At 34.6% G+C, this 27,907-nt stretch overlaps 1 protein-coding gene and 1 long non-coding RNA gene across 2 annotated transcripts in view; one reads left to right on the plus strand and one right to left on the minus strand.

Annotated features, from left to right (window-relative positions):
• The window catches only part of ZC2HC1A (zinc finger C2HC-type containing 1A), a 47,852-nt gene extending 40,182 nt beyond the window's left edge, over positions 1–7,670 (minus strand). The window contains exon 1 of the mRNA XM_082719467.1: positions 7,514–7,670. Coding sequence (XP_082575593.1) covers positions 7,514–7,529 — 16 coding nt within the window. The 5' untranslated portion in view covers positions 7,530–7,670. The remainder of the gene's footprint in view (positions 1–7,513) is intronic.
• A 50-nt stretch (positions 7,671–7,720) lies between these two features.
• Positions 7,721–27,907, plus strand: part of LOC309859064 — a 107,690-nt gene continuing 87,503 nt past the window's right edge. Inside the window, exons 1-2 of the long non-coding RNA XR_014308524.1 lie at positions 7,721–7,810; positions 12,230–12,348. This is a non-coding gene — a long non-coding RNA (uncharacterized lncRNA). The remainder of the gene's footprint in view (positions 7,811–12,229; positions 12,349–27,907) is intronic.

Here is a 27,907-nt window from a genome sequence, read left to right on the forward strand (position 1 = left end):
CTGCCTGCAGCTCCCCCTGCTTTGCTCCCTCTCTCTCTCACAAATAAATAAAATCTTAAGAAAAATAATAATAATTGGTCTGTGTAACAGCAGACAATAGGAACTATAATGCCTTAAAGAATCCCTAATTACTATGCTTACCTTTATTATATAAATTGTTCATTATTTTATACATATAATATTATATAAGAATTCAATGGGCCAGCAAACTGAGATATTCCATCCTATGGCACAATTCATCAAATAACTGGCAAGTAGCTGAAACTTTTACTCAATCAAAACTTACTGCATCTATCACACATTTTCATACAACAGATTTTGTTACTAAATTTATTTAAAAGAAACAACTACATTCTTTGGAATTCTACATAGCTGAGTCTATTTGTCATTTTACTGTCTAGCCAATTATCAAAACTAAATTTATTGCCATACCTGTGATTTTCTAAAAATGGTACTTGAATCTGTATCTTAACTATATTAAATATATTTTATTTATTTAATAATTAAATATATTAACAATATATAATTAATATATAATATAAAATAATAATTGAATATAATTCATAATTAGATACATTTAAATATATTTCTTAAATATATTTTCTGCTGAATATTTTACTGTTAAAATTCCTTATCACATGAAAGACAAATAGCCACTTTGTTTTAGAAGTAACCTAAAGAAACTCATGAGAAAAGTACAATTATGACTTCATGTAATTTGTTCCAAAGCATTTAGTAAGTTCAAGAAAACTAACAGAAGAATCAAAATAGACATGGGTGGGAATATAATCAAACCATAATAGAAAAACTGTTTTGTTCTCTCATTCTCTCAATACTCCACTGCCCAATTTTAATGGTAGATAGTGACTATCATCTCAAATGGAGGCAATGTCTCTACGGTGGCAGTAAAGCTGTGGGCACTACAAAAGCAAAGATTTGCCTGAATTGTTCTCTAATACCAGAGGTTAGGTTATCTAGGGAGAACAGGGACTTAATTTCACTATGTATCTGTAACATACACTAAGAATGTCTTCATAATGATGCTCAAAGTGATGCCACATGATACATAATCTATTGTTTACTTATAATTTTCATATAACCTTTTAAATTCTAAGCAATGATTTAAAAATTCATCAATACAAAATGTTAGAGTATCACTTATTTTACCTGCTTTAAAGTATACTTCAGTTAAATAAATAACAAAAATTTTACAAAAATTTTGAAGTCATTACTTCATTCAAAATAAATAAAGATATATATTTTTAATTTCCTCCCTCTTATATTAGGTAGTCATACAGCATAGCCCTATAATTCACAAAGTATAACATGCAAATGTATGTTAGTGTGAACACCCTCTTCTACCAACACGTCATAAGCAGCTTAGGTTCTGAGTCACAAAGCTACATTTTGTTGTAATGGTATTAATTAAGACATGACAGCTTAGCAAAAAAGGCACTGAAATTTGTCTAATAAGTCCCAGAACTATAACTCCCTGGGGAAGATATTTAACCTCACTAAGGTTCAGCCTCCTCTTGTATAAAATTCGGAAGGAAGTTAGGTTGAATGACATACATGGCCCCCTTCTATCTAATACACCATAACAAATATACTATATGTATTTAATAAAACCTACCTTAAGACCACATTAGCAAGAAAGGTACATAGATGATAACATACCCTCTTACTGGCATTAAATTAAACAAAAATTTGGTCAGATATAAGGATGACTAAACCAGCTGACCAACTACAGATGGAGGAATGAATGCTTCAGGTAGCATGCAGAATGCTGAGAAAATCAATTCCACTTGTCTATATATGGAACTGAGAATCTGCAAGGAACTATAGCAAAGAACAAGATGTTTCTCTCCTTGTTGGAAAAGTCTTCATTACATGAATTAGAAGAAAAATGTATGACTAATCATATAAATAGCCTCAGTTTAACATTTGTTAAATGAGAATTTTATCTGCTCTGTCTACCTTAAAACTTAAGGGGTCATCTGAGATGTTATACATGAAAATGCTTTACAACCAATAAAATAAGAAAATACTCTTGTCCAGCACTTGAAGGCAAACACTAATCTCTCTTGTGTGGCAAAAGCAAGCAAACTGTGAGGCTTATAAAAACATAGTAGAGATGATATGCAGAGGGGTGACTATTGTAGCAGAGAGCAAGCACTGTCAAAAGAAGCACTCAAATTAATGGATAAAACCAAGTAACTAAAGTACCTTAATATTCTAAAACTCTCCATAACTTTTCTTTATAAAATTTATCTCACACACAGTGTTGATTCTGTTATGCATTACTGTATTTGGCAACTTCAAAACCTGCACCATAAGGCTTGAAATGGTATCTTTATATAATACTATGATATATATTACATATATATAGATGTGAAATAATATGCTGTTATCTAAATAGTTATGACATTCTAAAATGTATCTATTTAAGAAATAGGAAAGAACATTTTCAAAAGAAATGAAATCTTGGAAAATAAGAACAGTTCTGGCTTCTGTGTAGCATGTCTCTTTCTTCACCATGGGTCACTGCTCATCTGAATCCAACCTTTAAAACAAACCTTCGTTTTGAAGCATACAGCATCTGTATACAATCCTTTTCAAAATCTAATTATTTTCAGGTCAACAATCCCTAATAATCTCAAAAGACTTTCCTCTTTGAGTTCATCCTAGATTTCAACAGTTAAACATTCACACTTAACCTACTCAACACAGAGCCTTCACAGTTAAACATTCACACTTAACCCACTCAACAGAGAGCCTTCACAGTCTACTCCTCTTTAGTCCACCACTCCAGTTCAACAAAAATAACAACTGTTAAAATAGTTTAGTAATGGTCCACCTCTGGACTCTTAAAATACCCAAGCACCTTCTCTGGCCATGTACTCCTACCTTCTACCTCTCTTTAAATCACTTTCTTGATCTCAGAATGATTTGCATCTTCTTGATAACCCATTCCTCATTGCACTTTTCTTCCTACTCAGTCTGAACCTGACTAGTCATTTCTACTTTCACCAATCACCCTCAAATCCTTTGATCCATGGTCACATGTTTGGCAAATGCTAGATTAAAGGAATGGGTTTTCTTAGGGCAGAACTTCCTCAGTATTGAAAAAGGGATTTAGTATATTATTTTCCTAACAGAAATCTTGACCCCAGGAGACATTTAGGAACAATGTCCTGAGTAGCACATCTTTTGAAACACTGGCTTACATTTACTAACTCCTCTTTACCTCCTCCCTTTCTCTTCTACCTAAACTGCAGGAAAACTTTATCAGGCCCAAACACTACATTAAAATAGATCAATTTGTTGATTCCCCCAAGTATTTGTTGAGCACCTAGCATGAGACAGGAACTGTTCTTTTTTTTTTTTTAAGATTTAATTTATTTATTTGACATATTGAAGAGAGCACAAGCAAAAGGAATGGCAGGCAGAGGGAGAAGGAGACTCCCTGCTTGGCAGGGAGTCTAATGTGGGGCTCGATCCCAGGACTCTGGGATCATGACCTGAGCTGAAGGCAGCAGCTTAACAAACTGAGCCATCCAGGTGCCCTGATACAGGAACTGTTCGATGAGGTAAGCAAACAGTGATGATCTTACAGAGCTTCTACTCTTCTAACATGGAAAAAATAAAAACAAATACATAAAATATCAGGTAGTGATAAGCAGTGATAATGCAGAAAAAGAGAGCAGAGTAAGAAGAGAAAAGACAGTCATAGTGTTATATGTAAGTGTATTTGGAAAGTGGGTATGATCGGGGAAAGCTTCTTTAATGAGGAGACTTTTAAAGCAGAGACTTTCAGATATTAATATTTACTCTTCATCAAAGCTAGACAACACTTTTGCTTCTTTTTCTCTCTCATATCCAAGTCATATCTCACCTCTCCTCCCTTTCTAATTCCCACAATCTGTGCCTTAGTTCAAATCCCCATCCCATATACATATTTCCAGTCTCTTCTTTCTCCAGCCCATCCTGTATCATAGCCATCTATATAGAGTAAGACTGCACACAATCCCTTCCAAGCATGCTTTTTACTTCTACTGAAACAATCCTAAGCTCCCAACACACTTATATGAGTTTCCCCATCCAATAAACAAGGACTGAGGGGAATTCCTATGTACTAGGCACCTCACTGAATGCTTTATGTATGTGACATCATTTAATATTAATATAGTTCAGGTAGATTAGTATTTAAAGCCTCCATTTTTTATAGCTGAGGAAACTGAAGTGGAGATTTACTAAACCACAGAACTAAAAAGAAACAAAACAATGATCCAAACACAGGCCTCTCTAACACACTGGCTTTTAAAATAACCTAGCATCTAACTCAAGACTAAAAAACAATGAATGCTAGATAAATCAATAAAGATGAAGAATTATTCAGTAAACTAGCATGTGTTTGGACTAGAGAAAACAAAACCAAAAGGAAACCCTAATGGGACAGGAATGCTTCCTTCAACTAAATCTAGGGTACACCAGAGAAGAGCAATTAGACTTCTAATGAGGTTTTAGAGGGCAGTACACTAAGATCTGCTAATTTAGTAAGCCGAAAAGGAATGGGGAGCCTGATCTCTATTACAACTGTTAATAACCACTTATCAAGATGTTATGAAAGAAATGACAATAGTGTATTTATTAAATCTGCTTAAAGTTTATCATCTCTCCATTTTATAGATACAAAGCTTAGGAGAGACTAAAACTCTCCCAAGTCTAGACCTAATTCTATAGGCCTTAGGTATACCTACAGGGCACAAGAGTTAGGTGAAAAGAAATTAAAGGTTTTGCTCCAATTACACACAGAACACAGAAATTCTCAAATATAGATGATACAGAATCATGAGCGATAATTTATATTTAGTTTTGAAATAGAGTGTTCAGACTACTACCTCATCTCTTAACGATCAGGGAACATGAGAAGTCCCAGAAGACCAAAAATAATAAAAGTGGCACATGCTTTATATGTAAATAATTTTTAAAAGAGTATGATAATCTTCAATAGAATTTTTTAAGGGGCCATATATTTTCTGGTTTTGCAATCAAGATTAGTCCAGTAACTAGCTTCAACTAGAAACATGAGTCTGACACCAAACAGTACAATATTTACTCAATTACTATGACATGGTAAGCAAATTCCTGAAGATTTTCTACAGGACTGCAATATAACATTAATTAGACCTCAAAGTGCTAGACTTTAGGGGGAAAGCTGGTTAAAAGATCTGCCTTTGGCTCAAGTCATGATCCTGACATCCTGGGATGGAGTCCCTGCATCTAGCTCTCTGCTCAGAGGGGAATCTGCTTTTCTCTCTCCTCCTCACTCCTTATGCTTTTTCTCTAATATATAAATAAAATCTTTAAAAAAACAAAACAAAACAAAACAAAAACCCCAAGTGCTAGACTTTAACTTCCATTAGGGGCAAAACTTTATCTTATTTATCACTGTATCAATATTTATTAAATGAAGGCATGGATGAATGAATTAATGGATGGAACCTTAAGATTCCAACTTCTGGTCTTTGCAAAATAGGACCTAACAGGGACTGATTTTTCAACTGTTTTGTTCTACAAAAAAAAAAGCCAAAAACCTATTTCATATATTTTAACTTAACCTAATTAGAACTAAACACATCATAATGATAGTAACTCATTTTGTTAAACAATAAACAAAAACAAAATACCCCCAAAAGTAAGGAGCAAGTACTGTTTACCGTGATACATCATAAGCTGGGCCCATAAAACATACCCCTCATAACATATCACATCAGAATACATATATTTTTCCAAAAATGTATTGAATACTACACTGGATTTTCATTGTATTTTAAAAGCATTCTTAGTAAGATTTCAATCGTAATGTCTTGGTATTGCTAGAATATAAGGTTCACTAAAACATAGATTCAATGAGAACAGGGTTTTTGACTTTTTCTTTTTTGCTACAACCCTGGGACCTAGAATGGTGCCTATGATAGACAAAGTCATTTATCTAGCGACAAATATTTATTAAGTACCCACTTTGGGTCACTGTTTTAGGCGCTTAGCATATATAAGTGAAAAAACAGATGAAAATCTTTGCCTTAATTACAAATGTTAAATGAAATAATAAAAATCTGCAGAAAAGTTGTTTTAAAGCACTTAATGTATGTTATGACAACTTCACAAGAATTCCAAAACCCATGATCCTATCCACTATGTTACAAGACCAGCACATATATTAAAATTTATTTTAAAAATTAGGTTCCTCTATATGTCCTCTAAAAAACAGTATCTTGAAAGTAAGAAGTGTGATCATTACAATTCTTATTTCATGGAAACTTAATGATCTCCCTGAAATAAATTACACGACCAGAGAACAGGAACTTCACTTGTCACAGTACACTGTAGCTGCCCACAAAAGGAAAATTTATTAGAATTCTCATCTACCATTCTCAAGCTATTTACTGTGAGAGTAAAAGCATTAAAACCTATCATATTCATCATTACAGTTGTTTTTTGGTATGCTTAGGTAACTGCAAAAAGTTACCAGTTACTACTTTTCACTTTATAACACAACCTGAAATAATTTGTTTTCTGGCATGCAACAATACAGAACTCAACACCTCTGTTTATTTTTAATTCCACCTGAATCTATGTAAAATAGGAGGGGGGGGGAGAGCTAAACCAAGGCAACAGGATCGTTCATCAGAAGGATTAACCACAATTTGAAATACAACCTTGAAACTGTTGTTGCCAATGTTAACTAGGTTTTTTTTTTTTCCATTGTTGTTTTTAGGCAAATGCTATATTACAGGGGATAAGACGGACAAAAATAATAGAGAAGTGAAAGAACTGAGAACAAAGCAAAATCTGGAGTCATGGTTACAGCACAAGGATTAACTCAAAGATAAGGAATCAATGCCGGCTCTTCCTTACAGAGTCGTCATTAACAAGCTCTTAAATCCTTCTGTTCATCTATTGTCCCGGCTTTGAAGCTGCCAGTGACTCTTCCTCGGTAGATGCTCTTGGCATCCCTCCGATAGAAGATGCGGCAGAAAGAGAAAAACGGTTACCTAGGGACACTGGCCAGGAAAGTGTCTGGAGCTAGAGGCTGCAAACACACCCAGGGGCCCCAGCTAAGGCTGGCAGTAGAGAGGCCATGGACATTAATGGAGAGTCCACTTTGCAAGAAAAATAAAATCTGGCTGGAGACTGTGATTATCAAAAGGGCACTCAGGAGTCAGGCAAGACCAAAAGACGGTAAAAGAGACCTGCAGGCACATGCCAAAGGAGTATCAGGCTCCCGGTCGGGAACCCCAGCTGAAGACCGTCTGAGGCGGGGCAGCCTGAGGATCCGGAGCTCCACGGTGTTGGGGGCTGAAAAGCTACCGGCCGCTAGGGCCTCCGAAAGAGCGGCAGGGTCCACCGCTCCGGTCCAGCCCCTCGCCACCGGCACCACCGTCCTGGGCACCGCGGGTTGCTTCGGGCCCGCTCTCACCGCCTGGCCCGCACCTCTCCACCTCCTCACCTTCCAGTCCCTCCATTGCGCCACCACCTTCGGATCCCCGAGATTTCTCCCCCAACACCCGCCGCCACCGCCGCTACCGCCGCCGCCGCCGCCGCCGCCGCCACCGCCCAGCTCCGGCTGTAGCAACCCGGCCGCACCTCCCACCAGCTAACATCCCGGGCTCCCATTGGCTCGACGCTTGAGGGGCGGGGCTCAGGAGGGGCGGGGCTCAGGAGAGGCGGGGCTCAGGAGAGGCGCGCCTCTCGCTGCAATTGCACCGCTGCTTCCCGACTGTGAGCTTTCCCGGTCGCCCTCCCGGTAAGCCTAAACCGCTTCAGGTTGTGTGCCGTAGCTAAACGACGTCTTTGTTCTCCTGACCGCAGACTTGTTTTCCTCACACACTACCCTTCCACTTAGAATGTCTCAGCGCCTCATGGGCCGCCCTTCACCAGTCCCTCAGTGAGTCATTACAGTTCTGTCTTCTCTCTCCCTGAGGGCTCTAAAGCTAACAAGCAAACCAAACGCGCCCTTACACACGTTTGTGCAGTTCACTCTCCATTTTCCGCTAGCTGGTCACCTGACATTACTGGAGTGTATTCCCGAGACCTGAGAGTCACACACAGATTAAGGAGTTAAGGCACTCCCCCCCGTCCCCGCCCCCTGAAATCCTACTTTGTGTCTGGGGTTGTAGAACTGAGATTGCTCTGAACACTTGGGAACAATTCTCTCAGCCTGAAAGCTTGGGCCGACAATTAGAGGTGAAACCCAGCCCACCCTTCATCTTCATCTACTCCCGACCTACCCAGGCCCTACACTTGATCATCCTTTAACTAAAATGGTCTGTTGGCTTTGTCATTTATGAACTGACACCAAAACTATGTTTGAGCCGGGGGTTTAAGGGTGGAACTAACTACAGAATGAGGCCTATTTCTGTCAGAGTCCAAAACCTAAGGAGGCCTATTTCTGTCAGAGTCCAAAACCTATTGAGGATGAAGGTAGCTTCAAAGCTAGCTAAAACTTTTGTTTAACAGTCTTAACACGTTTCACTAGAGCTAAGTTTCTTTAAAAATCTGATTTAGCAATGATAGACCATATTTGTTAACTCTAGTGTATCTACTGGCAAGTTATCAGTATTAATGTAACTTCTGAAACAGGTCTTCTATTAATTTTCTTATTAATCTGTTCAGTTGCAGAGTTTTCAAATCGTAGCTAACTTTGTTTACTGTTAAAAATATGTATCTTACAGAGCAGTAGCCTTTAGGAAACAATCTTCCTCTTACTCCCCACTCAAATGAAGTTATTACAGTTGACCCTTGAATATTATGGGGGGCTAGGGGTGCTGACACCTGCACCGTGGAAAGTCCACGTATCACTCTTGGCTCCCCAAAAACTTAACTAATAGCCTGCTGTTGACTGGAAGCCTTACCAATAACATAAACAATCAGTTAACACCTATATTGTATATTATATATATTATATACTGTTCTTACAATAAAGTAAGCTAGAGAAAAGAAAATGATTGGGAAAATCATAAGAAAGAGAAAATACATTTCCAGTACTGTATTTATTTTTTTTTCATTTACAGTACTGTATTTATTTAAAAAACAAAAACAAAAACAAACCCATGTAAGTTTACTCTCACAGTTCAAACCTGTGCTTTTCAAGGGTCAGTTATATAAACTAGAAACAAACACTAGAGGGGGACATCACCTCTTATTTGGGAAGGTTATCTAAGTAGTTGAATCTGGTATGGTTCATCTCTTACAGTCACGTGAAAGAAAACTTCCACCGTTCCTGTTTCTAACCATAGTTCTGCTCTGACTTTTTTTCTGTTCCTCTAACATCTGAGATCTGAGGCCTTATTGGCCAGACCACAGCCATCTGCCACTTAGCCTCCCTGGCCTAAGTAGAAATGTCTTTTTTTCCTTGATGCTGCTAAAACAAAGCTAGAATTATGGGGGAGTGGATGGGTTGGACTTTTAAAAGAGCACAATATAGGAAAAAAACACACTTGGAAGAAAAACCCAAAAATAAAGAAGCAATTTAGTTTACAAACTACAAGATCTTGAACTGAACTCAAGCCAAAGATTGAGTTGGCTAATACATTCTCTATTATGCATAAAAACAATAAGGCAATAATAATGATAACAATATAATTTTTAAAAATCATGTTAGGCATATTTTAGGTCCTTTTCATATGTTCACTTATTTAATCTTCAAAACAATTCTTCAGAGTAGATACTATAATTTTCATTTTTCAGAATTAATTCTTTATTTTCTAGATGTCTCAGATTAATTTTCTGCCATATATATACTCCTAATGAATGTAACTTCGATTTAAAGTCTGGTCTGTCTGATTTTACCTATGGCAATTTCATGGCATTCCTCACTTTCCTTACTCACCTTGCCTTCTAGTTGCCTTAAATGTAATTCTAAATGTTCAGACATATTGTTGAAGGTATACTTGTAGGCATTACTGCTGTGGATTTTAATTCTTTAAAACATGCCTGCTAATCTTCTGTACAGATAATAGGCTCTCAGCACTTTTATGCTACAGCTATCCTGGCTCCTGAAGCTTTTTTCCTGGTCCTGACCTCTGAGCAAAAAAAGACAGTTTCTTATTTGCCTTCCTAAATTCCATCCTCTGCCTCCTACATGAGTGGCCTAAGAGTCTGGTCTTGGTGTTCTCTCCTGACTTTACTTCCTCTTGATATATTCCATTTTTCTCATCCATCCATTCAACAAATATTTGTTGAGTACCTATTATATATATTTCAGGCCCATTACTTTATTAGTTACTAAAATGAATGAAGCTCAGTTCCTTCTCTTATGTTTCTTATCTGTTCATGTTTTTATAGCTGCCAAGTGTTCTTTTTAGGTGATGGCAACATTTATAGATGAATGAAAAATAAAGATTTTCTTACCTCTTATCATACAAAAAAGAAAGCAAAGGTTCAGAGCTGTATTGACTCAATACAGGTGACAAAGTTAGTAAGTAGCTAATTAGTAAGTAGCTAAGACTCTGCCTTACCATATCATCTACCTGATTCTTTATGCCTTCCATTACTTTCTCTTCCATCATTATTTCCTGGAGCCAATCCACATCTCTTTTGGACCTTTCAATGGGCTGAGCAAGCCACATGTATCTTCTTATTTCAAAGCTCCAACCTCCTGTTGGATCTTACTCAAAGATCAATTTCCCTTTCTGAGACAACATTTGGCTCTTGTTGAAATCATTTTCAGAGCATAGCTAAATGCAATTCTGAATCTCAGTGAGAATCTGACCCAGTTTATCAACTCCCATTATATAAGGGGTTTCTTATCTCCACAGCCTCCAGAGGAATGACCCACTATAATTTAGTAATTTACACATTTAGTAATCATAACAAAATGATAGCTTTAATCAAAAAGAAAAGAAACATATTTCCCCTGAAAAGGGAGAAGAACTATGGAACAGTTTTCAAGATGGAGGAAGCACATCTGAGTTGGCTCTTAATAGTTTTATTTTATAGATTAAAATAAAAAGAAAATTTTTAAGTGTTCAGAGAAATAAATAAATAAATTTCCTCATAAATAAGGAAACACTGAAAAGAGAAAAGAAAAGAAAAAAAAAGAGGAAGTTAAAGCAAGCTTCATCTCCTTCATTGATTGGAAGGCTACTTCATTCACGGTGTGATATTGATTATTCTACTCTTTCTCCTCTAGTTCCAAAAGAAACTCCAATTCCAAAAGGAATCTCTATTCTCCTCACTTTCAAAAGTAGTTCTCAGCAGCAATAGGACACATTTTTTTCAACCTTCAGTTATGGTCCCATCTATCCATCCCTTGCCACCACAATCCCAAATCTTATCTGAAAATCTGTTAATCCAAATACTCTTGTATGCACAGCACTGTTCTTGGCACCACTGGCATCTCCAAAGAGGTCTTTCTGATTTCTGTGCAGTTAACATCTAGTAGAGGAAGCCCTGGGCAAGGAATAATACAGTGATAGATAGAGGACAATATATGCAACATATTATTAAATCTTAGATGGTTTGGTATAGCTTAAGATATCAGAAGACATTTGCCTGAACAGAACAATTTAAAAGGTCTTACAAAGAAGTACTGTATTTATTGTAATCTTGAAGGGTGTCATTGGATATGTAAAGACCACCGAGGATGAGGGGGACAATGACTTAAAACTTAAATTAATGGAAGTCTGGCATGCTCTGGGGTAGTTGGTAAAGAAGCAAGAAGAGTAATTAAATATATTTATTCATGATGTGAAATTTTTCTAAGTTATAAATTACAGGCATTATAGTTATATATTTCACATATTTTTAATCTCAGATGCAGGGTGTTGAGTTAGTAATACTTACCAGTGTACAGCACATATATCAACTACCTACACAAAGTTATCTTTCTTCCCCCATTTTATTACTTAAACTTTTCATCCACCATTTTAACTCTATACCAACCTCTTACTATAAGAACCATGATACTGCATTTAAGTTGAAAGCTCATAGGTATCTTTCGATATATGTGGTTCCTTGAAACATATGTTGTACTATTTTATATGTGCATCTGTTCTTAATATATATATATGACATTATACTGTAGCCTTCATTAAATTTGTAATTTTTAAATAAATATTCATTTAGAGGTTCACCCATGCTCCTGTATATAACACTAGTTTATTGCTTCTGTGTGCTGAATTACTATATTTATACACCACATTTTATTTACCCTTTTCTGTAGTGATGGGCACCCTGATGCCTCTACAATGAACATCTTTGTGCCTGTCCCCTTATGAACCTGGGCTCAAGTTTCTCTGGGATGTGTTCCTGGAATGGATTATTGGATCATATTCATTTCTAGTAAGTATGCCCAGATTGTTCTCTGCAATGTTCACTAGTATATACTGCCATCACAATGTGAAAGAGCATTCATCTTCCCATAATTCATTAATAGCTGACCTACTCCTAATTTTTGCCAATCTGTTGAAAACCAAGACTTTGGCATCTCTTTATATACCTGCTAATTCAGATTTTATTTTCAATGAATTTCCTGTTTTTATCTATGTTTTATATTGGGGTTCTTATTTATTCTTATGGATTTGTAAACTCCTTGTATATTTTAGATGTTAACTGCTTGCTATTTTGATTAATTTAATAATATTTTTTCAGTTTATGAAATATTTGATAACTTTGTCTATGACATCTTTCATTTAACAGAAATTTTTAACTTTAATTCTGTCAAGTGCATCAATATATTTTTCTTATGAACTGTTAATCTGAGTTTTTATTAGGGTTCTCTTCACCTCTACATAATAAGAGTATTTGCTTATGCATTTTTCTATTAGTATAACCAAATATAATCCTAAGAAAACAAAGACAATTTAGATACAGACTAGGAAAGACAGTAAAAACATATTTTTTTCTAGTGTACTGTATGTTATGGGGTAGCTCTAAAAATTCAAATTAGAACCAATGCCTAGAACTGTTTTGATACATTGTGAACTTCAACTTTTTACCTATTGTCGCCGGAAGAGCCAAGTGTTTTTAGGTGCTCTTTTTCCCACCTAGAGAAGGAGAAACAGAAAAAAAGAGAAAAAAAAAATAATGAGTTCTTTCGCCCTGGCCTTATGAATCATAGCAGTTTCCAGGGGCTCTTTAAAAAGTTTTCTTAAAAATGCTCTAATGTATTATAAATAAATGTTATGTAATGTCAATGATGATGTTAAGATATTTATACTAAGCACAAAAAAGGAAAAGTCTCCCAGTATAAATCACCTAAGTGAATATCTTGGTACTTCTTTATGATTTTAAAAGCCTTATGGGTCTGTTACTTAAAGCAATTATTAGATACTATACTTTCTCCAGCTTCCTTTTAATGGAAACAGCTGTATGAGAATTCATCCTATGAATATATGCAATTACTAATATAATTGATTACTTGGTTTTAAGAACAAACGGGTAAAAGGGAAAAACTAAAGCTTTAATTTTCATTGTGGCTATGCATATTATTAAAGTTTTCTGCCATAAACTATTTCAAATGTCTACATTTGCAAATCTATCTTTCCAGAAAAATTGCTTCTTTACAGTTTTACATAGAAAGTACACTATTCTATTCACTTCTTACTTAGAACATACTTATTTAGAATAAATTTACTATATTGTCTATCTGATTCTGTAGTATGAATCCAACAATTGTTTGCTTACTGTTTCTAAGTAACATAGCATTGCTTAAGCCTTAAGTACACTTGTGTCTCTTAGCAGCTAACAGATAATCAAGAAAACAGAAATAAAAATTTCCTCTGGCTCTATTTTCAAAACAAAATAAAGTTTGCATTTTCATAAGAAAGAGAAATTCCAGATAATAAAATAATAGTATTCATAGGAACTTAATTTATATATAATTGAAAGAAGGACCAGTTTTCAAAACTGTAAAAGATGACAGTGAATGTCAGTCTTTTTCTTTTCTTTCTTTTCTTTTTTTTTTCAAGAATTTGGAGAGCTCTTAACATCTTTGCAGTGCCTCTGTTATTATGAACATCAGTGTCCTTTTGTAGCAGAGGTTGTTATTGCCAGTTTCAAATCCCCTTTACTGGAAGGTGTATCCAGCCCAGCTGTTGAGAATGCTAGCTGATAACGCAAAGCTAGCTACTTCCTTCTCTAAAGAATTGCCTTCCTTATGAAGAGTACTGCCGTACCTAAGAGATTATGGCCTTCATCATCAGAAGGGCATCTTACAGCCAAAGACAGACTCTTGGGTACAACAAGCTAGCCTCTGATTCAAGGTGAGCTGAAGCCAGTCTTCATATAAGACCACATCCTTGCTTATTTATCCTCTTACTGCCCTAACCTGTTTCTCTCACTCAAGAGGAGTCATCTCTAACAAATCACTTATGCAAGAATCCCCTTCTCAGTCCCTGCTTCTGGGGAACCTAACCTAAGATCTCTTTATAAGTATATAGTAGTGCCAGTTTAATGACCTAGTGTTATTACTAAAAGTTATTCCATCCCATGCCCAGCTGTACTTGAATTGATAATAACTATATGGGATATTAACTATTCAGTGCTTTTGATAATCTACATTTTCATAGGGCATTGTTGTTTTTCAGACGCTTAGTGTAATACTTCAGTCATTGGTATTCAATAAATATTTGCTAAATGACTGAATAGGATACGAGTGAATGGTGTGGTTTTCAAAATAGTTCTTTTGAGTAGGCAGAGAGGTTTTATTTAATATATAATGGTTAGGGTTAATATGTTACTATGCATACCATTTTCCATATAGTCTTATGTTGTCCTCATAACCTATCCATGAGGTAAATGTTATTCTTACCATTTCCATGTTGAAGATATAGAGATTCCATAAGACTAAGTGACTTTTTCAAAGTTACAGTGAATAGGTACTGGGTTGGGATATATAAATAGTTTATCTGACTTGAGATCCATATACCATAGCATAACTGCTTTTTCTTAAGAAGAATAGTTAGCCTGTTGAGAATGACAAGGGAAGGCATTGGGTTTCTACTCTCTCAAGTTTCAGATCAGGAAAGAGAGGACTGATAAACTGTCCATGAATGAAATAAAAGAAAATTATGTGAATTACTCTTTGTTTCTATTAAGGACAGAATCTATTGTATTGGTTAGTTTTATATGTCAACTAGGCTTGGCCACAGTTTCTGGATAATTGGTCAGAAATTATTCTGGATGTTTCCATGAAGGTGTTTTCTGGATGAAATTAACATATAAATTGGTCATCTTTAAATAAGGCAGATTGTCTTCCATATTGTGGGTGAGCCTCATCCAGTCAGTTGAACAAAGACTGTCTTTCCCTGAGCAGGAAGGAATTCTGCCTTTGGACTCAAACTGTAACTCTACCCTGAATTTCCAACCTTATGGCATAGCCCTGCAGATTTTGAACTTGAAAGGTTCCACAATCATGTGAGCCAGTTGTTTGAAATAATTCTCTCTCCATATATATGTGTATACACACTCCATATAGACATGTTTTATGCACATATGTGCATATGTACATCAATATATATGTGTACACATGTGTGCATATATGTGTTCATGCATACATCCTATCGGTTCTGTTTCTCTGGAGAACCCTGATTAATAATCCATGCTTACCCACATAGGTGGGTAACCAACACCTAAAAAACAACAAAGTAAAGCCAAGAATATTCTCTGGAAGAATTCATAATCTTTATATAACCTTTGCCATATTCAAATATTCCACTGGCTGCTTCTAGTTGTTAGAGGTCTTCTTTGTTCCCATCCTCTTTTTAAAGAGAGACATACTTCATCTCTTAGTGTATCAGTTTGGCCACTGTAGAAGAGGCAGACCATGGCCCAATATAAAAAAATAAATTTTTAACAATCTTAACAATCTCCTCTCACTACAACTTTATTTTAGAAAGACTCATAAAAATTTATTAAAAGACTTCTAACATGAATGGTTGGTTAGCTAAACCAAGGAGTAGAACTGAGGTCTTCTGTCTTCTAGCCCTTTGCCCTCCAGGCTATAATTTTATGTCTCACATACATAAAATTTTACATAGTTCAGTTTTAGACATTAAATGAATAAAAGCCCGTGACCTCAAGGAATTTAGAATGTAGTTAGTAGAGCAAGAGCATGTGGAGAATATAATAACACATAGCAAATTAATAGCATATTGGATATAATTAATGACCAAATGAATAGAAATATATAGAAAACTTGTACTAAATATTCAAAGTAGAGAGATTATCTGGGACTGAGTTTCCAGGAAAGGACTGATGAAGAATACTGAGCATAGAGAGTGGAAGCTCTACAGATGTTTACAATCTAGGTGAGTTGATAGATATTTAAAAAAATGCTATGAATACATATTCACATACCCCAATGCATACACTGCTAGAATGAAATGTTTCAGTCAAAAGAGGCAGAGTAATTATAGGGGAAAATGTCCATGTGGTTTGGAATTGGAAAAGTTTCTTGTAAGAAATACATTTTGTATTCATTCTTGGAAGATGTGTAGGATTATGACAGGCATTTTGGGTAGCGAGTCGATCACAGGATAAACTACGGGAAAAGACAAGAGTGATAATGTCATTAGATAACTATGTACTGAGTACTTACTATATGTGGGAAATGTAAATTAGGCCCAGATTATGGAGGATCATGAGTGTGAGGCTTTCAAACTAAAATTTATTTCATAAACATGAAAGATCTTCAGCTTTGATGATTTTTATACAGAGTAAAATATTTTTTTTAAAGTGTAATTTGAGATTAATATATCTGGTAGAGACAGTGAATAGGATAATCTCTTGGAAGAACCCAGAAACGACCCAAACCTAAAAGGATGATTTTCTGGCCTATTGAGGTAACCGAGTTGGTAGATTCAGGAGTATAGTTTATAATATTTAATAGTACTCATCTCCAGGGTACAAGTATACATATCTTCTCTTGCTAATTATAATAACCACCAAAGGGTGCCTTTTAAGTAAATCACCCACAAAAAAATAGTAGCAAAATGTGAAAAAAAATGCTGTTTTTTTTATTATTGGTTGGGCTAATAGCCAATAGTTCCATTGTTAGAACTACAATAAAGCTTAGTTGAACTATATAACATAAGTTATACTAGTCAGCTTGGGCTGCCATAACAAAACACTATAGATTGGGCTTAAAGGACAGAATCTTATTTTCTTACAATTCTGGAGGCTGAAGTCTAAGATCAGTTTGCTAGCATGGTTGGGTTCTGGTAAAGCTGTCTTCGTGGCCTAAAGAGAATAAATTTATTGCTGTGTTCTTCCACTGGTAGAAAGCAAAAGACCAGGGCACCTGGGTGGCTCAGATGGTTAAGTGTCTGCCTTCAGCTCAGGTCATATCCTATAGTCCTGAAATTTAGCCCTGCATGGAGTTCCCTGCTCAGTGAGAAGCCTACTTCTTCCTCTTCCTTTGCTATTCCCTCCAACCTTGTGCTCTCTGGCTCTCTATCTCTCTGTCAAATAAATAACAAAAATCTTAAAAAGAAAGAGAGAGAGAGAAAGATCTCTCTCTCTCTCTCTCTCTCTCTCTTCCTTTTATAAGGTCACCAATCTATTGAAGTAGGACTCCCACCCTTATAACTTCATTTAACCTTTACTACCTTCTAAACATACAGTCACATTGGGGGTTAGGGCTTCAACATATGAATTTTAGAAGAATAGAATTCAGTCCATGCGGCATTTATTTAAACACAGTATAGGAAAATTAAAAAGTGATATACAGTGTGTATAGCAGTGTAATTTAGTGACTTACTGTGAAATGTTCTGTGCACACATACACACCCAAAAAGAGTTTGTGTGTGCAGAAGTTGATATAATGAGGCAGAGTGTGTCTTTCTTTAATATTAGTGTGGAAATCAAAAAGGATACAATAAATATTTCAAAGAGAATTCACAGGCCTTGTGGATGGGTCAGATGCATTTTTTTCATGTCATCTGCATGCAGTTATCTACTTCCAGGAATATTAAAACAACTTCTAATAACATCATTAAAATATAATCTTACCCTTAAAAATCATGGACATCAAAATAAAATTATAATAAAAACTAGTTTTAATTTATTACATATAATACATGTTCATTAGGTATTTTTTGAATAATAATTTGTATGTCAGTTTTACCCAAACTAGATAAAATGACTATTATAATTGAGAATTAACCATAACTCGATGCCATTTTGGCAATTAAGTTTACCCAAATTAAAAATAAACAAACTGAGTCACAGGATCTTTTTTATCGGATATTAGTAAGTGATTCCTCAGAAATTACTTCTCCTGAAACTGAATTGTAAAAGCAATTTATGGTGAGACCTCAAATTGAAGGCAAATTAGAAAATTAAGGTGATTAGTCTGGGTGATTGGAAGAATGGAAATGCTAATGGAAGAAATAGGAAATTGACAAAGAAGTTCATTTGAAACAAAAATATGCATTTGATAATTTATAATAATAGGAAACTTCAAGATAAAATATAATGCTAAGTATTGTATCTTCAATAATGCATAAGATATATTTTGTCAAAGAAAGACTTAGATTTGTGATTGTTTTTAGAAATTGTTAAAGTTATTGCATTTTTTACAGATATTTCTGTAGCAAGATATGAAGAACTAAAATTTGGGGGGGGGGTTACTAACAAGTCAAATCATTTGTATATGGGAAATTACAGAATAAAGATAATGAGTTAACTATCACAAGTTCAGGAGGTAAATTTAATCATCCCCAATATAAGATTCAACGTTGAATGAACCAACATACATTTCCAAACCAAATGAAGTTCCCTATAACAAACTATCATTGCCTCAAAGTTAAAAGTGAAAATTCTTAAAACTATAAATAATAGTATTTTCACTGTTTTATTAAAGCACTTTGACTCTCTTAGCAAATAGATAAAAATTAAGTGGTAAATAATGGTAAATTTTAAAAAACAACTATGAAAAAAAGATACAGAATAAGACAGATATAACATAAATTTTTTTGGTTTGGAATTATAAATAACCATAAACTTTTCTTTATCTATCTAGCAATTATAATGACTCTTTTTTTCAAAAACAAATATGGCAATTGTCTTTCATTCTTTCAAGATTTGTCATTAAATCCCTAACTGAAGCTTCTAGATTCTAGCTTCAGATATATTTTCACAACCAGAATTGAAATAATTAATATAGGGTTTATGCTTTCTACTTCCACATAGTAAAAAAAAAATAAACATGACTGGGTCTTTATTGAGGTATGTGTTATGTAAATATGAAGTCTAACAATTTGAAGTTTCAAATACTTTTTTTTTCTTACTATTTCTATTTACTGAGATTTCCTAGTAGTACCAGTTTAGCCAAGAAATTTAAAGTAAATTTATTTTGAAATTAAAAATGTGGTTTTCATTATATATCCTTTACAAATGGACCTTAGAAATGAAAAAATGGAAAAGAATATTCTATGTTGGAATTTTTGGAGTTTTACCAAGTGAAGTGTCTTTATAACAAACACTTTATAGTTCTTCCGTAGAGACAACAACGGAGAGAAATTACAAAATTACTTTTTGTGCTCCCAACTGATGAGCACCTTGCCCAATAATTCTGTGAAGTCTGGCTAAAAATTTCAGCAGCATTACAGTGTTAGCACAACTCCAGAACAGAATTGACCTATTTGAGGTCAGTCTGTCCTTGGGAAATTTATTTAAATTGAACTTTTTTCCCGAAGAATTTTGCCAATTTATAGATTTTATATTCTGTTGGTCGTATCTGATTCTAAGGACATAGTTTTACTGAATTATCAACTTTATCCCTGCTGCTTGGTCCTCATTCCCCACAATCCATGATAATTCCAATGTGGAAGTCAGACCCAATTCTTTTTTATTCCGTCAATCCCATTCCCATAAACATCTACATGTATAGTAGATTTGTGAAAACTTAGTATTAAGAACAATACATTGAAAATACAGGTTTGAGTGTGATACTTAGAAGCTATAATATTAAAGATATTACAAAGATATAGTTTAACTCTTTTATATAAGCTTCTCCAGTTTATACGTAACACAGCTATTAAATTTTGGTTCTAAATACCAATTTTTAACAAAATTACTACACAGTGAACTTACTACTAGGTGAAATTAAAACAGATAGCTGAGCCACATCATGAATTAATAGCACTTTTTATATCATTAGAAATTTCCTAAAATGGAAAGTTAAATCACTTCTTCAAATTTTGAAAATGAGGTAAAGAACTTATCAAGCTCAACACTCAAAAAAACTAATGATCTAATCAAGCAATGGGCAGAAGACATGAACAGACATTTCTCAAAAAAAGACATACAGATGGCCAACAGCATAAAAATGCTCAACATCACTCAGCATCAGGGAAATACAAATCAAAACCACAATAAGATACCACTTCACACCAGTCAGAATGGCTAAAATTAACAAATTAGGAAATGACAGATGTTGGCGCAGATGCAGAGAAAGGGGAACCCTCTCACACTGTTGGTGAGAAGGCAAGCAGATACAGCCACTCTGGAAACAGTATGGAGGTTCCTTAAAAAGTTGAAAATAGAGCTACCCTCCAACCCAGCAATCGCACTACTAGAGATTTACCCCAAAGATACAAATGTAGTGATCCAAAGGGGCACCTGAACCCTAGCATTTATAGCAGCCATGTCCACAATAGCCAAACTATGGAAAGAGCCCAGATGTCTATCAACAGGTGAATGCATAAAGAAGATGTGGTATATATATATATATATATATATATATGATGAAATATTACTCAGCCATCAAAAAAATGGCACCTTGCCATTTGCAACAACCTGGATGGAACTAGATGGTATTATGCTAAACAAGATAAGTCAATCAGAGAAAGACAATTATCATATGATTTCTCTCATTTATGGAATTTAAAAAACAAAACAGAAGATCATAGGTAAAGGGAGGGAAAAATTAAAATAAAAAAGATGAAATCAGAGAGAAATCAGACAAATGATAAATGACTCTTAATCAAAGGAAACAAACTGAGGGTTGCTGGAGGGGATGGGGGTGATGAGGTAACTGGGTGATGGACATTAAGGTGGGCACATGATGTAATGAGCACTAGGTGTTATATAAGACTGATTAATTACTGAACTATACATCTGAAACTAATACACTATATGTTAAATAATTGAATTTAAATTTCAATTTTTAAAAAAAACTTAAAAAAATTTTAAGATTGAAAATAAGATATCTTTTTATTATTTTATATGTATTTCCAGATAGAACTTTCAAAATATCCAAATGATTTTTTTATATATTTTCATATCTCAGTCCAATGTTTCACTCTTAAACAGCGTACCTTCTATCTAGAACATTTATCCTTACTTTTAGTAATATGGGCTATAAAATTGAGTAAAATGTAATATTGTGTTTTCCAAGTAAAAAGGTGAACATGAGGAAGACAGACTAATATGTTAAAATTTAATATATTTTGTGAATGCTAGGACTCTAAAAATCTATAAATTGATAGAATTAGATTGAATGCTGTTTTGAAAATGAAAGAATTTAGAAAAACTTAAAATAAGGTTAAGTCAGAAAATGTTTCATACTATTTTCTCCAGGGAAAGAAATGTTGAATTCACTTTTTTCCTCTTCCACAAATTATTTTTGCCATTTCTTAATCCCTCAATTCCCTTTGCCATTTCTCAATTTCTCAAGGCAGAAATTCTATTTGGCTGCTTGTCCAACAGCAGCTTCCAATGTAATTTTGTATTGATGTTAAGAAACATTGTTACCTCAGAAGATAACAGAGTCAGTGACCTTTTTTGCATAATATTTTCTGGCTGGCTGTGTTTTTCTACAGAGGTACTTGATGGATTATAAATTCATTTTGTCCAGTCAATTATAGGGATTGATTTAACAAAAATAGTGAAAAACAACAAAATAGTGACAGAAATCTCAAATTTCAAAAACTCAATCTTACTTCAAAAAGTACACATATTTCTAATAACATAATAATGTAGTCACAACTTATTCTAGTTTTTTTGGTCATAAAATAAAATGAGGTCAAGTTCATAGAGCTGGGTGGTAGAAAGATGATTGTGTAGGAAAAAGAAATAGAGCAGAATAGTGATTAGACCTTTGGTCTCTAGAGCGGGAGTTGGCAAACTACAGTACATGGGTCAGTTGCCTGATTTTATAAATAAAGTTTTATTGGAATATGGCCATCCACATTTATTTACAAATAGCCTTTTTCCCCACTATAATGGCAGAAATGAGTATTTATAAGAAACTGCATGGCCTGCAAAGCCTAAAATATTTGCTATCTAGCCCTTTAAGGAAAAGTTTGTCAATCCACCCTGCATAACAAACCTGGATTTATAGCCTTCCTTTCCCTGAAAAATGGATTGAGCTTCTCTGAGTCACTCATTCCACACTTATGAGATGTGGATAACAGTAGCTAATTTACAAGGTTACTATAAAGATTAAATGTGGAAGTTCAGGTGAAACACTTAGTACATAGTATGATGTTAACAAATATTAGCTGGAATTATGCATGTGTTAGGCCATGTTTTGTTCTGTATTGTCTCACAAATCTATTTACAGATACTGTAATTATTAGCCAACATAATTCATAATCTTTACTAATGTTATAATGGATAAACTGTTAGCCTAAATAAATTTTTGAAACACCAAATATATGCCATATTTATTCATAAAATTTAATGTGTAATACATAATTATGTTTCTTAATACAAGTAGTTTTATTCTAACTTAAAATATTGTGAAGCACCTCCAGGACTGGTTAAGGACTTTGTCCCCTGTCTCTCCCACCTAATGCAACTAGAATCCTTGTACAGAGGTATAGAGCAACTATCTGAAGACTCTGAAAAATATATGGTAGCAGAAAGGCAGTACTCGGAGTATGTACAATTTGTCAGTGAGTTTCCTGTTATTGTTTTTAACCTCAGAGCCCAAACTGAAAGGCAGTCTAAATCTCAGAATTGTGCACCAGCATGAACAAACAAACAAAAAAAGAGCTTCAATAGAAGTGCAATCTGTCTGGTTTGAGTGAGAAGGGGCGTATCCATGGAATAGAGAGATAAGGGGAATCCACTGGATTCTTTCTCTTCTGGCCCTGCCATCAGGCAAACTCCAGTCTTAAAACTACAGTCTCATGGTAGCAGGGAGTTGCAGAGGCCCAAAAAACCCTAAATCTCCTAAAGAGGTCAATCCTTGTCTCTGACTAGAATTATGGTTGAAGACTGTGGATTGCTTTTGTTTTTTCTCTCTATCCTCATGCCACTGGCCTTGGAATTCAGCTCAAGTCACAGGGTGAATGTGGTAGAGTAGGGAGACTGAAGCCAAGATTACTCAACACTAAAAAAAAGAAAACAAAAGAAAAGAAACAAAAAGAAAAAAACAAGGAAATTTCAAGAATCTTCAAGGGAATAGTCTAACAGATCAACTCTGAGATAACCTAGATGTTGAAGATCATCAAAGACTTTAAAGCAACTACTATGACTATGCTCTAAGCAATAAGGAAAATTTCTATTGTATAGAAACATGGAAATTCTCAGTAGAGATAGAGAATCTGTACAAAAAAATCAACTAGGTATTTTAGAAGGGAAAGAAATAAATCACAATCAAACTGCTGAAAATCAAGCAAAGAAAGAATATTTAAAAGCAGCCAGAGAAAAATATGAACTACTACAGGGAAATCATGATTTGAATAGCTGGATTTTTTTCTTTCAAAACCACAGGAGGTCATAAAGCAGTAGAAAAACAATTTTAAAATGCTGCAAGAAATGACATAGGGTGGTTTGAAATTCTCTAGGATCTTCTTGGATATCATCTGAAACCTCCAAGAATAGAGGGCAGGGAGAGACCAAAGAAAGAGGCAGGCCACTCCAGGTTGGTAGGTGGCAGTTTTGATAAGCAAAGAAACCTTATATATAAGGCTTGTCTTGGGTGATAGCAAGGTAAGTGGATCCCCATACCTGTCCACCAAATCTTAAACATTTATGAAGAGGCCTTAACTAGGTTCAGTCACATGTGCTGTGTAGGTGTTCTCAACACCACATCACTATCTCAAAGCTATATCCTTGGAACAGCCTCTGAGAGCAAGAAAGGCAAGTGGAATCTGCATTCCAAGGACAGAGAGTAGGAGTGAAGAGCCTCCAAGTGCCCTTGTCCAGCTTACAGGTCAATTGGTGGTCACATCTTTTCAGTGACATTCCTCAACAAACAGTCAACCTAAAATTCCATATCAGTGAAAATACTCTTCTTCAGGAGCAAAAGAAAAATTAAAACATTCATATGTGAGCAAAAACTAGAAGAATCTGTTGTCAACAGACCTGCTCTAAAAGAAATGCTAAAAGAAGTTTTTCAGGTGGAAGGAAAAGATATTAGAAGGAAAGTTGGAAGCTCAGAATTGCAGGAAAAGCAACAGATATGATAAATCTCTGGTAAATATAATAATAGAGCAGTTTTTTCTTTTAATGTCATTAAAATATGTATGATGATTAAGAACAAAAAATTATGACAGGGTTTTCAGTGTTCATAGGTGAAATAATACAACAATCACAATATTTGGGGGGAGTTAAGGGATCTGTATAGTGAGAAGATTTCTACATTCCACTTAAAAGTGCTAAAATATTAATTTTAATTATAATGTGAAAAGCAAGTATTTACATTATTATCCATAGAATGACTACTAAAGTAGCTCTACAAATATAGTCAAACCCCAAAATAAATTAAAATGGATTACTAAAAAATACTCAAATAATCCAAAAAAAACACACCAGGAAATGGAAAATAGAATAACTTAACAAAGAACAGAGGAGACAAGCATAAATAAAACAATAGACATAAATCCAAACATATCATAATTACATTAAATGCAAGTGGTTTCAATATACCACTTATGAGAGTAACTTAGAATCAACAAAAAAGAGAACCAACTATATGCTGCTTATAAGAAATCTGCTTTAAATATGATTGGTGGTTTAAAAATTAAAAATTGAGAAAAGATAACCATACAAACATTAATCACAAGAAAGCCTGACTGTTGTTAACAACAGGCAGAGAATACTTTGCAACAAGAAAAATTAGAAGGATTTGAGTGACATTATATAATTATTGGAAGGGTTAGTGCAACCAAGGGGATATAACGTTTAGATTGTATAACTAACGAGGGAGTTTCAAAATGCACAAAGCAAATGCTCTTAGAACTAAAGAAACGCTGGAGATTCCAAGTCTTCTGTTAGTTAATAGGAAAAGTAGACAAAACAGTAATCAAAAATGTTTAAAAAACAGAACAGTCATTGAATTCATTGACATTTGTAGACACTCCACTCAACAAGAGTGGAAATACAAATTCTTCCAAAGGCAGATGGAAGATAAAGGATAACATTAAGAGTTTGGAAGAATTGTAATCACCAAAGTATATCTTTGATCATAGTGAGATTAAAGTAGAAATCAATGAACATGATACATGGAAAATCTCCCTGTAGTTAGAAATTAAACAATACATTTCCAAATAGCTCACAGGGCAAATGCAAATAAAACAACAAGATACCACTGTACAATATTATACATTTTTTGGAATGGCTAAAATAAAAACAAATAGACAATTCTAAGGACTAGCATGGATATAAAGCAACTTGAAATCTCATATTTTGTTGATGTGAATGCAAAAGGCTACAGCCACTCTGAAAAACAGTTTGACAGTCTCTTATAATGTTAAATACAGATTTAACCACTTGACCTAGTCACTCCTAAGTATTTATCCTAGATAAATATGGATAAATACTTATGTTATGTTCACACAAACCCTGTACACAAGTTTTGTAGTTTTATTCATAATTACCAGAACTGGAAACAACTCATAAGTCCTTCAACAGCTTAATAGATAAAGTTAATGGCATGTCCATGCAATGGAATACTACTTAGGAATATAAAAGAGCAATGATTGATACACTCAACAATATAAGTGAATCTCAAATGCGTTATTCTGAGTGAAAGAAACCAGTCTCAAAATATTATATTCTATATTATTTCATGTATTTGACATAGAAAAGTCAAGTTTACAGGGACAGAAAATGGATTAGTGGTTGGTAGGGAGTAAGGATAGAAGAGGGAGAATGTATGACTAAAATTGGATGGCACAAGGGAGTATTTTATGGTGATAGAAATACAGAATATTCTGTATCCTGATTGTTACGGTGGTTACATGAGTCTGTACATCTGTTAAAACCTGAAAAACTATACCAAACAAACAGTTTGCATTTAAGTTTTTAAAAATTGTTACAGTAAAGCAAAATGACAGTTTGGGATTTATTTACTTCTTTAATTAAAATAGAAATAACTAGGGGCTTTTGGGTGGCTCAGTGGGCTAAAGCCTCTGCCTTCGGCTCAGGTCATGATCTCAGGGTCCTGGGATCGAGCCCCGCATCGGGCTCTCTGCTCAGCAGGGAGCCTGCTTCCCCTGCTCTCTCTGCCTGCCTCTCTGCCTACTTGTGATCTCTGTCAAATAAATGAATAAAATCTTTTTAAAAAAATAGAAATAACTAGGCAGCAGGCAGAAATTAGGTCAAAGATGAACTTATTGTTTATTCAAACAGATTAACACAACTAGTTGTTTGGCCATGGCAACATATTGGAACAAAGAATGCATTTTTTTTAAATGGTTGTAATGAATCCAAAGATGAAAAATGAACATGAATACCTTCCTGATAAAATTTTTCTCTTTCATGGTTCTATTTGGGATCTCTTGATATGTATGCTATTCATCTAATACCGATGTTATTTTATAATAATTTTAGTACAAATCTGTTTATAAATGTGAGGTTCCTTTCACAGTAGTTTAGACTTTACTTTTTAAAAATGCATTCAAGGAAGTTTGACATTAGTTTCTTAATCCTTTTGAATTCCTATACTTTTGTCCCAGTTCTTTCACTAACTCGCCATGCAGTCCTTTAGCAAATCAATGAACATCTCCACCTTCAGTTTCTTCTTTCATTCCACAAGTACTTTATACTAACTGTAGGACACATTTCATCTGAAAACATCAACATTTCATGATTCTTTTAGTATTGTCTAGCCGTTTATGGAAGGAATGGCTCTGGGTTGGCCTGCTTCACCAAAAATATCTTGTTAAAAGCTTATCTTTGCATTGCTTGAGCCATAGCTACATTAGACAATATAAAGCCGACCTTAAGTATTATTAGTAATACCTTGACTTAGTCAAATTGTTAAGGGTAGGGCAAATTATCTACTTAAAAAAGACTGTTTTGATTAAATGCTAAGTCTCTAGACAAGGACAGATTTTTTTTAGAATCATGATCCTATTGCCTATCACCAGTGACTTTTGACAACTTTTACAAACTCCATTAAAGGTAATAGTAGCTCCTCAAAAGGTTTTGTAAAGACTAAGTCAAATAATACATGAACATACCTAAGAGAATATCTGGCATATCAGAATTTACTACTACTAGACTCATGTAGGGATGCCTGGGTGGCTCAGTTGGTTAAGTGCCTACCATGGGCTCTGGTTGTGATCTCAGGGTCCTGGGATCAAGTCTCTGCATTGGTCTCCTTGCTCAGCAGGGAACCTGCTTCTCCCTTTGCCTGCTATTCCCCTTGCTTGTGTACACTGTCTCTCTCTCTCTCTTATGGATAAATAAAACCTTAAAAAAAAAAAAGACTCATGTAAACTCCAATTTCTATTTTTTCCCTTGAAATTGAGTATTTTTTTCTTGAAATTAAATAGAATGAAAACTCAGAACAGTACTCTGTATTTTCACTACTCAAGAGTGGAAAGCACAACATCAAAGACTCATCAGGAAACACATGTACAACTGCCTCTACATTTGTGGGAGGAGGAGGCCAAGATGAATGTGTTTGTCAGAAATCTAGAACAGTGAGAAAACCAGG

The sequence above is a fragment of the Mustela nivalis genome, assembly GCF_964662115.1.
Source record: "Mustela nivalis genome assembly, chromosome: 2".
Lineage (NCBI taxonomy): Eukaryota > Metazoa > Chordata > Mammalia > Carnivora > Mustelidae > Mustela > Mustela nivalis.